Source organism: Dermacentor andersoni, chromosome 3 (genome assembly GCF_023375885.2).
Source record: "Dermacentor andersoni chromosome 3, qqDerAnde1_hic_scaffold, whole genome shotgun sequence".
Taxonomy (NCBI): domain Eukaryota; kingdom Metazoa; phylum Arthropoda; class Arachnida; order Ixodida; family Ixodidae; genus Dermacentor; species Dermacentor andersoni.
In genome coordinates, this window is record NC_092816.1 from 184,647,787 (window position 1) to 184,660,715 (window position 12,929).

The 12,929-nt window shown below is 49.0% G+C and overlaps 1 protein-coding gene across 1 annotated transcript in view; it reads right to left on the reverse strand.

Annotated features, from left to right (window-relative positions):
• LOC126524429 (monocarboxylate transporter 10-like) overlaps nucleotides 1-12,692 on the reverse strand; it is a 34,408-nt gene extending 21,716 nt beyond the window's left edge. The window contains exon 1 of the mRNA XM_050172745.3: nucleotides 11,501-12,692. Within this exon, the coding sequence (XP_050028702.2) occupies nucleotides 11,501-12,548 (1,048 nt within the window). The 5' untranslated portion in view covers nucleotides 12,549-12,692. The remainder of the gene's footprint in view (nucleotides 1-11,500) is intronic.
• Nucleotides 12,693-12,929: the final 237 nt, after the last annotated feature.

Below are 12,929 nucleotides of genomic sequence, written 5' to 3' on the forward strand. Positions count from 1 at the left end.
CATATACCCCCTCCCACGGATAGACGACGCATTGGATCGGCTCTGCAACGCTTAATACTTCTCGTCGATGGACATCAAGTCTGGCTATTGGCTAATAGAAGTCGACGAAAGAGATCGCGTAAAGACCGCCTTCATCACCACAGACGGCCTCTAAGCGTTCAAGGTTATGCCATTTAGACTGTGCTCGGCGCTTTCAACGTTCCAGCGCGTGACGAACATGGTTTTAGCAGGATTGAAATGGCAGACCTGTCTCGTTTACTTGAGTGACGTCGTTGTCTTCGCCGGAAATTTCGACGATCAGCTTAGGCGGTTTGTGACAGTGCTAGAGGCCATCAGGTCATCAGGGCTTAATCTGAAGCCGGAAAAGTGCCGCTTCGCTTACGGCGAGCTTCTGTTGCTAGGCCACGTCATCAGCAAATTTGGAGTCCGCCCCGATCCGCCGAAGACAGCTGCCATCGCAATGTGCCCGCAGCCCATGGACAAGAAGGCAGTGCGTAGATTCCTTGGCATGTGTGCCTACTACAGGCGCTTTGTCAAGGACTTTTCACGCATCGCTGAGCCGCTAACACATCTAACCAAATGTGATGTCGAGTTCAAGTGGGAAACACCGCAGGCCGATGCATTTCAAGAACTCAAACGACGCATGCAGTCGTCGCCGGTACTTGCACACTTCGACGAGAGCGCCGATACCGAAATACACACTCACGCCAGTAGCCTAGGCCTCGGTGCCGTCCTAGTCCAGAGGAAAGACGGACTTGAACGAGTGATATCTTATGCTAGCCGGTCGCTGTCAAAAGCGGAAGGCAATTACTCTACGACTGAAAAGGAATGCCTCGCCATCATTTGGGCTACAGCAGAATTCCGCTCTTACCTATATGGGAGGCCATTCAAAGTCGTCAGCGACCATCACGCGTTGTGTTGGCTAGCTAACTTAAAGGACCCTTCAGGACGGCTGGCACGGTGGAGCCTCAGACTACAAGAATACGACATCACTGTAACCTACAAGTCCGGACGAAAACACTCACATGCCGATTGCCTATCACGAGCCCCCATTGATGCGCCGCCGCAACATGACGAGGATGACGACGCCTTCCTTGGAATAATAAGCACGGAAGACTTCGCCGAACAGCAACGAGGAGACCCGGAGCTGAAATCCCTCGTCGAATATTTGGAAGGGCACACCGACGTTGTCCCTAGGGCATTTAAGCATGGAATATTTTCGTTTACGCTTCAAAACAACCTACTCGTGAAGAAGAAATTCTCACCAGTCCGCGCCAACTACCTTCTTGTTGTTCCGTCTGCGCTGCGTCCAGAAGTACTGCACACCCTACGTGACGATCCGACCGCTGGGCACCTCGGTTTCTGCCGGACGCTATCGAGCATACAAGAAAGGTATTACTGGCCGCACCTAACCGCCGATGTCGCCAGTTGCGTCAAGACATGCCGAGACTGTCAGCGACGCAAGACACCACCGACAAGGCCAGCGGGATTACTACAGCCGATCAAGGCTCTTTAAAGACCTTTTCAGCAGATAGGGATGGACTTGTTGGGACTGTTTCCGACATTAACTTCCGGGAATAAGTGGATCGTCATGGCGACGGAATATCTCGCCCGCTTCACTGAAACTAAAGCTCTACCGAAAGGCACCGCAGCCGAAGTGGCGAAATTTTTCGTCGAGAACATCCTGCTGCGACATCGTGCTCCAGAAGTCCTCATCACCGACAGAGGAACGACTTTTACAGCAGAGCTCACCCAAGCCATTCTGTTATACAGCCAGACAAAGCACAGGAGGACAACTGCCTACCAGCCGCAGACGAATGGTCTCACGGAGCGCCTGAACAAGACCCTCGCCGACATGCTAGCAATGTAGTACGTTGACGCCGAGCACGAGACGTGGGATGCCGTCCTGCCATACGGAACCTTCGCTTAGAACACGGCGGTGCAAGAAACAACACATATCACGCCGTTTAAGCTGGTTTGCGGCAGGAACCCGACGACGACTCTCGACGCCATGCTGCCGCGCGTGACCGACGAAGAGAATCTCGACGTCGCTACCTATCTTCAGCGCGCCGAAGAAGCCCGATAGCTCGCCCGCCTACGGATCAAGAACCAGCAGCGTACCGACAGCCGACACTACAACCTCCGACGACGCTACGTCCAGTACCAGCCTGGCGACTGTGTTTGGGTTTGGACCCCAATACGTCGACGAGGACTCAGTGAGAAACTATTGCGACGCTATTTCGGACCCTACAAGGTCATCCGACGTGTTGGCGAACTGGACTATGAGGTCGTGCCAGACGGCATTTCGCATTCACAGCGGCGCCGCTCACGACCTGAAGTAGTTCATGTTGTGCGTCTTAAACCGTTTCAGCAGCGGTAACTAACGTTGGACTTTGTTTCTTTGTTGTTACTTTGTTTAACAAGTGTCCTTTTGTGTTTCTCTCCTGTTATGTTTTCAGCATCGGGACGATGCCTCTTGAGGGAGGGGAATTGACACGTGAACTCGTTTATCTTTTACGGGTGAGCGCTTTTACCGTCCACGAAATGTTATCGCTCAGCGCAGGACGCGTCTACATGTATCGGAAATTTCTAGAATGTTATCGATGCTTCTATCCGCTGTCTGTTGTCGCCGAACCTTGTGTAATCTGATTGCATGTATGCGCGACGCGAATGGTGTAGAACTTTGTGGAAGGCATGCGGGTCCCAGCGATTACTATGGAACATTCGACGAATGCTGTATAAAAGTCGACGCGCTTGACCCGCTGATCAGAGTTTCGACGATCGCCGACCGTGTTCGCGGCTATCGTTGTGCTATACGTGTCGCCTGTTTTGTGGGCACAGGTTCGTCCAATAAAAGTTAGTTTTGTCGTTCAGAGTATTGCTACTGTGTTCTTCAACCTCACCACCCCGTGACATCACGTGACACCACGTAACACATTGCCAGTTAGAACAATTTTAGGACAAGGGGTTTTTCTGTACCGTGGTGCTCACACTGTCTTATCTGTAAGAAACCGGAGGCCATCGATCCTGTTTTTCTTCACTTTTGGGAGGGGTGTATTTCTGAAGCGCGCTGCGAATTCAAAAGAACTTCCCACTAGATCCATATGGTACACAACTTCTGAACATCCACATTGACAACAAAGTACCATACGACTTCATATTTACGTGACTCAGCCGTGGCCCACCCAGCTGTCTGGTATGCAACTTTATTACATGCGACTTTTTGTAGAAGCGCAAAGGCGGCATCAGTGTGTTCCTGTCTGGCTGTAAAGGATAGAAGCCTTGGCACCGCTTAGAGAATATTAAGCGACAACGCCAGCCAAGCTAAACTGAGGGTTCAAACTGTAATACGATTTAATATTGTTTGCTGCAATGTTTTAATGCGAATAGCCTTCTTTACCAGCTTCAGCTGTTTTGAGTCTGCTTGCCTACTTGTCTCTCTGTCCTTTTACACCGACCCAGGGTCCCAAGTTTGGCCACTAGGTATGTGATTCTGGGCATGACGCGTCGTGGTCGTTCTATTTTCGTCATTCGACTGTTTTAATATCTGACTGTCGTCATGCCGTCGCCATCACGCCTTTTATTCGGACCCAGTAGCCCATGGTCAGTAATAGCTTGCGCGACTAGGTAGGGGCTCGTGGTCTTCAAGCCTTCGGGTTCGTTTCATCGTCGCCATTCCAGCTTTGCTATCCGAAACTTGGCACGCCGTCGTCGTCACGCCATCATCGCCATAGACGCGTCGTGCAATCGCTGTCACACCGCCGCAGTGATGTCACCATGGTCGTTCAATCGCCGTTATTTCAGCTTCATGGTTTGACTCTCGTCATGCTGCCGTCGTCAGTCCTACCACCACCGAGTGACCCAAGTTGCTTCATAGCTTGGGCCACTAGGTGGGCGGTTCGCGGTCGGGATTCTGTCATGTTCGTTGCGTGTTGTTCATTCCAGCTTTGTCATCCGACTGTGGTCATGCCGTCGTCATCACGCCATTGTCGTCGCACAGTCGTCGCCACGCTACCGTTTTATCACTTCCATCGCTTCAGTAACGCCATCCCATTATCATGCAGTCTTGGTCACATGCCTTCGTCGGACTGAAGCGATGACGCTGTCATTGCACTATCGTCATCACTTCAATTTCTTCATCCCATTGCCGTCATGCTGTCGTCGTCATACCAACTTCGTCGATCCACCCACGTCATTCTTTATTCCTCATTTTATTGTAATCATGCTGTCGTCATTCAATCATGGTTATGCCGCCGCTGTCCTGCCATCGTCGCAACTGCGTCGTAGTCACACAGACGCTATCATATATCCGTTGTCATACCGTCGTTGTCATGCCGTCTTGGCCGAGCCATCGTCGTCATTCCCACTTTTTCATCCAGTTTTCGTCACACCATCGTCGTCGTATAGTAGTCGTCATCTCAGTGGCATGTCGTCGCCATCTCGTTGTCGATATATCATCGTCATAATTTAAACAACGCATCTCATTGTCGTCATGTTGTCGTAGTTATATGCCTTTGTCTTTCGATGGACGTCATTCTTTGTAAATCCAGCGTCACTGCCTCTACGTCTTGCAGACTTCGTCATGCCTCCACGCTTATGCGCCGCCTTGGCAAGCGACTGTCTTAGGAAATCGGGACGATATCGGATTATGTGGCATATGGCTGCAGTAACGAAGGTCTTATAATTACCACTACACGTGTTCCATAAACGTGACTTTAGGAATATGATCGGTCTCTACATAGCTCGATTGCTATTCTCATTAACACCGGCATTCATCGTGAGGTGAGTTCTGGCGTAATTTTTGCTTTGTATTTTGGTTAACGTGTAATGGGTTAACGTGTTAACGTGGACAATGTCATCAGCCATTTTGATGATCTAGCAAAAGCCGCGGAAGAAATCTGTACTGACCGGTACATTACCCAGAGCAGCCACGCTAGCTTCATTCGAAGTAGTGATGAAAGGATTCAGAGGCTCCATTTATAACTAGGGTTGAAGTTCGAAGGGCCATGCCAGACATGACCCGGGGAAACGCGGCAGGAGAAAATGGAGTAACAATCGCTTTAATAAGACATGGAGGAGATATTACGCTTCAAAAGCTTGCAGCCCTTTATGCCTCATACGCTTCATGCCTCACGGCTTCAAATGAACAAGAGAGAAGAAAGAATACCAGCTGTATACTAATTCATGAGAAAGGAAACGTTAAAGAATTGAATAATTATAGACCCATTAGCTTGCTTGTAGTATTGTATAAAATATTTATCTAGGCAATTTCCAATAGAATCAGGGCAACACTTAACTTCAATGAACCGATAGAACAGGCTGGCTTCAGGAAGGGATGTTGTTCAATGGACCACATCCACGTCATCAATCGGGTAATCGAGAAATCTGCGGAGTACAATGAGCCTCTCTATATGGCTTTCATAGATTATGAAAATGTATATTATTCAGTTGAGATACCAGCAACCATAAAGGCATTGCGTAATCAAGGAGTTCAGAAGACATACGTGAATATCTTCGAAAATATCTACAAAAATTCCGCAGCTACCTTGGTCCTCCACATAAAAAGTAGTAAGTTACCTATCAAAAAAGGCTCAGGCAAGGAGACACAATCTCTACAATGTTATTAAATGCATGCTAAGAAGTATTCAAGCTATTAGACTGGGCTGAGAAGGAAGGATCAACGGCGAATATCTCAGCAGCCTTCGGTTTGCAGATGACATTGTCCTGTTCAGCAGCACTGGGGATTATTTACTACATATGACTGAGGACCTTAACTGAAAAAGTGTAAAAGTACGGTTGAAGATTAATATGCAGAATACAAATATAATGTTCAGTAGCCTGGCAAGGAAACAATAATTCAGAATCGCCAGTCACCTTCTACATTCTATAAAGAAGTACATTTACAAAGGCCAGTTATTAACAGAGGATCCTAATCATGAGAATGAAATTTACAGAATAATACAAGTGGGTTAGAGTGCATACGCTATACATTGCCAAATACTGACTTGGAGCTTACCTTTGTCGTTGAAAAGGAAGGTGCTAACAGGTACGTTACACGTACCAACAAATGGAGCAGAAACGTGGAGGGCAACAAAGAAGCTTCAAAATAAGTTAAAGACCATGCAAAGATCGATGGATCGAAAAACGTTACGCGTAACGTTAAGAGACAGGAAGAGAGCGGTGCGGATCAGGGAGCAAACGGCGATAGCCTGTACTCTAGTTGACATTAAGAGAAGAAAATGGAGCTGGGAGGCAGTGTAATGCGTAGGGTAGATAACCGGTGGACAGTGAGTTACAGAATGAGGGCCAAGAGAAGAGAAGCGCAGTCGAGGATGTCGGAAAACTAAACTAAGTGGATGGATGAAATGAGGAAGTTTGCAGGCGCAAGTTAGAATCAGCTAGCCCAAGACAGGGGTAACTTGAGATCGCCTTTGTCCTGAAATGGGCATAAAATATAGTGAAGAAGAAGAAGATGACGATCTAGAACGTGGTGCATTATGCAGGTATTTGCTAAGGTGTCATGACTCCACTACGCCATGGCTTGAATTTCGCAGCTGCACCATGAACGAGAGGAAGGGAAACGGAGGTGCTCAATTTTCATTAATAATAACCCTATGAAGCCAACAGAGAATGTAACCAAGGAAAGCATAAAGTTTTTTGCACCTTCTTAATTGAAGCCCAGAAATGAAAAGACGAAGAGGAGTGAAAGTGGGTGGAACAACAACTTGCCGCTGCTGGGAGTTGAACCCACAACCCCGCAATACGCGTGCACTGTACTTCCCATTGTGTTACTGCGGCGGATGTTCTCACGTCCGCTTTATTCCTGCACCGTGCGTCATAACAAGAGCAATTTTGCAGGTAAATGTGAAATCTTTTTTAATTGTATATCGCGATTTCACAATCTGCTCATTCCCGCGTTACACAATTCCGCCCTGAAATGGCGGACAATTTCCACCTGCCACAGGGAATATTATCGCGAATAGCTTTCTCTGGATATTTCCCAAATTTTCGTGTTCGGTGACCAAACTATCACTACCGATGCAGAGGTGCTGATGAAAACGGTGTGCACCATCACTCGAGTAAGTTGCAGGGTGCATACTCACTCTATGCCTGTTGATCCAGCTCTTTTGACGTCCGATAACTCTTTGATGCTGTCGTGGAGCTCGCGGGAAGGATAGCCCGTCTCTTCTCCCGCCGCCCTTTCCCACTGTGGTGGCTGTAGGATAGTGTCCTTCCAAGATGGTGATCGCACCGCTCGAGACAACACACGTATGACGAATTGACTTATCTGTAAAGCCACTTATACTGCTGCTGGACATCTGGTGGTTAACGGCTCTCCTCTCTACGAGATTACGCAATAAAACATCCTAAACTACCTAAATAACCGAACTGCAGCAAACAGACACCTTCTGGCGAATCATTCCTTTTTAAAAACATAAAACACTGAGGATACTTGGATTAGATTGTTTAAGTACGTATTAGGACCCTGCTTCATATTAGACAGCTTTGGTTGGGCGTCCGAAACCACCCACGTACCCAGCGCATGAGGTCCTGCGTACTCAGCTAAGCACGCGTGCATGAAGCGGCTATAGTTGGCCGAAAGCAAAAGTTGAGAAAGGGATTGCTGACTTGCACGCGCAGGAGCCGGTAGTGTGCTGCTCAGCGCCGGCTTATGCCAGCTTCTGAAACTGTGTAGCCAATATTAGCCGCCATGAAGCCGAACCACAAACCGCAGTCACATCTTCGGCAAGAGCCATATCGAAAAATGCGCTCTCGTGGACATGCGAGAACGTCCCGCGAAGCCCACAGAGCCCGCAGGGAACGCTACGCAGCTTTAGAAAAACTGCGGGCGTACACAAGAGACCGTGTGTGCTCCTGCGTACTGCGCATGCGCACTGTCGCCTCCGCGGCTTTCCTGCGTACGCAGAGCTGTTGCGGACGCCCAACTAAAGCTGCCTATTAGGCAGTTTTAGTTGGGCGTCCGTAACCATCCACGTACGCAGCGCGCGAGGTTGTGCGCGCACGATACGGCAATAGCTGGCCGTACGTGAAAGTTGAGAAGGGGATTGATAACTTGCATGAGTAGGAACCAGTAGTGTGCTACTCTGCGCCACGATATGCCACCTTCTGAAACTGTGTAGACAATATCAGCCGTCACGAAGCCAAACCAAGGTAAATATACCTGGTAGCGAAGCTTCCATAGGAGCCCATACGTTCAAAACATGGTGGTCCATCGGCGGTCCATGGGGCTTAGCGCCATCTGTATGTGGTGGGAACACTTCCGGCGTAAGAAAAAATGATGTGACGCCATGTCCGTTAAAAGCAGAAGTGAAGTCATTTTGTTTTCGAAGGCGCGAAATTTGTTTTGTTGTTCTTCCTTTGGAGCTATATATTCAAATGCCCCGCCATTCGACTTGATGGGCGTTTCGAGCTTTCAGCGTGGAAAGCGATGCAGGAAAAGGCCAGCCGTACGGTTGCCGAAATCGCAACCCTGCACAGAACATACTTTCTTTGGAGGCCGACGAAAGCTTTAGGTGTAGACTGCTGATCCTATTGTTGGATGCCAAGCCCGTCGGCCAGCGCAGTCGCACGAAATCAACTACACAATTATCTGGCGGTCGTAACTCACTACTTTTGACTGAACAGATTAAGAAGCAATGAAGCTACCCGCGTCACCAAATTCAGACAAACTTCGACAAGCAAGAAAGCACAAACTGTGAGAGGGGCGTATTTCAACAGGTGATACGAGTGCGCCTTTCTGCCCATTTCAAGACGTGCATTGCATTGCGAGTGATAGTGGCGTCAATGCCCCCTGTAGCGATGGGCGCTGAAAAGAAATGCATTTATTATTAATAATAAAATTAAGCTTATATTTTCTTAACTCGTCACGAGTATATAAAATTGACTAGGAATTTTATTTTCGTTGAATGAATCTAACTGTGTCTCGTTTGAATTACAAAACGCGTTTTTCTTTCCCAATGTTTGTTCCCTCCAAACCTAGTCACGCTTCAATCGCTGCTCCCATAACCCCCCATGCTGATGTCGGTGACAATCTGTACTGAACCGCTTTTCGCCCGAAGCTTCGCGACCTATTTGAATCGACCTTGGTCAAACCACAAGCCGGAGTCATATCTTCGGCAAGAGCGATGTCGGAAAACGCGCTCTCGCGGACACGCGAGAACACGCGAGAGCGTTCCGCAAGCCCCCTGAGCCCGCAGCGGACGCTACGCAGCTTTTGAAAAGCTGCGGGCGCACGCAAGATACTGTATGTGCGTGCTCCTGCGTACTGCGCATGTGCACTGACGCGCCCGTGGGTTTGCTGCGTACGCAAAGCTTCTGCGGACGCCGAACTAAAACTGCCTATTGTCACGTTGTAGTGACCGTTAAGAACACAGTATGAAAACTGTGAATGGCGAAACTAACTTCTATTGGACGAACTTGTGCCCACATAAGCAAGTGACAATGAAACCACAACGGAAGCGGCGAAGACAGTCGGCAGTCGTCGAAAATTTGATCTGCAGGGCTTTTACACGTGGGTCATCAAAGGTTCCAGACTTATCGGAGGTGGCCGCGTGTCTTCAAGAAAGTACTACACAATTCGCCTTGTGCGTACAAGCAATCGAATTACGCAAGTTTCAGGGACACTAGACAGCGGATAGGACCATCGATAACATGCGAGAAACTTCCGATGCATACAGGCGCGTTCCGCGGTAAGCTGTAACATTTGTTACACGGTGAAACGCGGTCACCCGGTAAAGATAAACACGTACACGTGTCAATATGAACGCCTTGTTTCGTGGCCGTTCTTTGTTAAGTGTGGTTTACGCTACCGTCCGACTATGCCTTTTTAAAAATAAAGCTTTGTTGAAACGTTCGATCATTTGCTTACAGTGACAGTTCTCGTCGACATGTTCTGTGGAGTCCTTCTAGGAAACCTGCTCTCGTTCAAGAAAACACAGCTGGTATACCTCTACTATGTCTGGCTTTATTTTTTTGGTTACTCGCACCAAAGACTAGTGGGTCAGAATGCATGGCTATTCACGCCGCTTTTCTTGGTATTGGGATGCCGGCAGCACGAGAAATGCTGCAGCGTCGGTTGGCCAATTAGTATTTTGTTTATGATTGGAGCTGGAGGTACTATGGTGCTGGGCTGCTGAGCAGTTCAGTGACAGTTCTCGTCGACATGTTCTGTCGAGTCCTTCTAGGAAACCTGCTCTCGTTCAAGAAAACACAGCTGGTATACCTCTACTATGTCTGACTTTATTTTTTTGGTTACTCGCACCAAAGACTAGTGGGTAAGAATGCATGGCTATTCACGCCGCTTTTCTTGGTATTGGGATGCCGGCAGCACGAGAAATGCTGCAGCGTCGGTTGGCCAATTAGTATTTTGTTTATGATTGGAGCTGGAGGTACTATGGTGCTGGGCTGCTGAGCACGAGGTCGCGGGATCGAATACCGGCCACGGCGCCGCATTTCGATGGGGGCGAAATGTGAAAACACCCGTGTGCTTAGATTTAGGTGCACGTTAAAGAACCCCAGGTGTCCGAATTTCCGGAGTCCTCCACTACGGCGTGCCTCATAATCAGAAAGTGGTTTTGGCACGTAAAACCCCATAATTTAATTTTTTTTTTTTGGAGCTGGAGGTAAGGAGGCGGTCTGACGAGGGCACGATATCGACGACGACAGCCTTCGGCGTACCGAAAGCGCCGCCAGACTGATAAAGGGGAATACAGTTTCAAGCTTCTAAATTCTCTCACGGCTAGCAAAGAGAAACAAGAAATGGAGTCGTGATGCGCGACGTAAACATCAGGTGACCCTTTGGCGCGAGGAAGTTTGGGGAAGAATGTCGGTCGTGGGCTGTGGTCGGCGCAACGGGAGGGGGCCTCCACTGCGGGGAGGATAGCTTGCTCCAAGGCATCAGCACCTCGGAAAAGTAATTTTTGTCTCATACGCGGAGAAAAAAAAAAGACTTTAAAATGCTCGCGCTAGATTGTTCGCTGGATGGCCACTGGAAATTTCTAGTGTATAACAAAAATTTACGATGACATTTTAATGGTGACGTGCGTACTACAATGTCAAAATTGAAACGGAACAGAACGGGTGCTGAATTTAAGCTCTGTCTGTAATTTAATATGGCTTTTGGCTTTACTTACATATAACTCGCCCAACAACAGACATGCTAAGTTTTCTTTCACGTGATACTGCTCGCTTGACTACTTTCCGTTATTTGCAGTGAATGCGCGAGTATGATGGATCAGGCCAGTGTACACGTTCGAAAAGCCGATGTTCGGTTTCGCGTCACACGATTGGCCTAGACTGACCTACGCCGCGATATCGGCGAAGCCTGGACAATCGCGTGAGGCGAAAGCGAACGTCGGCTTTTCGAATGCGTCGAAGATAGTGGCACAGCACAGCAACGCTTATGCGTAGCCATGAGCGACCATAGGCTGATTATGGTTAGCGCATATTTCATCTCACCGTTTACGTGAAGGCGGCTTACCAATGACTGATGGGCTGCACAGTTGCACAGGGATAAGAAGCAAGCCAGACGCTGCCATGCACACCGGAACTTGGTCGGCACCGAAGAACTCCGTCATTATCGAGCAGCGTAGCGAGCTTATCGTGGCTACGAACATCACGAGGATGGCGTCAACGGCCAAGTACGGCACCGACCACCCGGCGTGCGGCACCATACCGTAGAAGAGCGCCGTGAGCGCAAAGCACGTGGCTGCCATGGTCGGGCGGCCCACGAAGCCCATGTCGGCTACGAGGGGAAGCGCGACGTAGCCAATAACTTCCAGCACGGTGGCATAGGTAACCGCCATGTCGGCGTCAGACTGTGGAGCCCCCTTATCAACTGCGTAGCTGTTGATTGTCTCTAGGAAGGCGTTGTAGCCGTATATCTCGACCACTGCGCCGATCACGACTACGTAGAAGCTTGGCGCCTTCAAGATAGAAAATTTTTCAAGGAAAGGCATTGGCTCTTCTTCATCCTCTATGTCTTCAAGAATTGTCGGTGGTAGCGTGTAGGGTGGTAGAATTGCTCGTTCCAGACTGTGCTTTGGAGCTGCAACGCCTTTGTCTTTATGAATGTCACTCGCAGAAGTTACGGAGTCCGCTCGATGAGTACCGAGAGTCCATTGTGAAATGCACGATTGACGAGCGGCGAACTTGCACGATGCCCTTCGATAAGCTTCATTCTTTTTTTCCACTCGCGCTCGCATCCAAAGCCAAAACGCCACAGCCATGACGTGCATGGCCAGTGCGCTGTAAATGAAGAGGGTTCCGCGAAGGCCGTACTTCTCGCTCAGAAAGGAGAGCAGCGAGGGAAACGCGAAGGCGCACACTGTGGTTCCCGCGTCCCGGACGCCGCTGGCTGCACCCAGATACTTGTCGAAGTGCATGCCTAGGACGACCATCAGGCTCACCAGGACAATCCCAGCGCCCGCTCCTGTAAGAGTTGCACGGAAAGCGAGAGCTGAGCCGCCATCGTGATCGGTTAAAACTACGATTGCGATTTTAGCAGGCATATGATCGCAAACAGTCATGTCCACGGCTCGCTGAAACTACGTTTGACTGCGCCATTTTTGTTACCATTAAGCCAAAATGAAACGACACCTTTTGCTTTCTACTTCTGCACGGAGCCTTGCTGTATTATCTTATAGGCGGTAGCCCTAATGAAGCTTATACCTCGAATGTGCTCAATAAATGGCATATGTGCTTCCTGTGCCTTTTCTTGGGACTGTGCGGACTATTGCGGTTTCATGCAAAACTAATGCCGTCGGCAACAAGGTTGGTCCAAAAAACAAGCATCACCTAGCGCAGTTTATGCATGCACTGTCATCACCCGCGAAGTGCACATAAACGCAGAAAAAGAGTTATCAGCCGCCTCGGGTGTAAATTACTATTTTGCGAACACCATCGGCGAC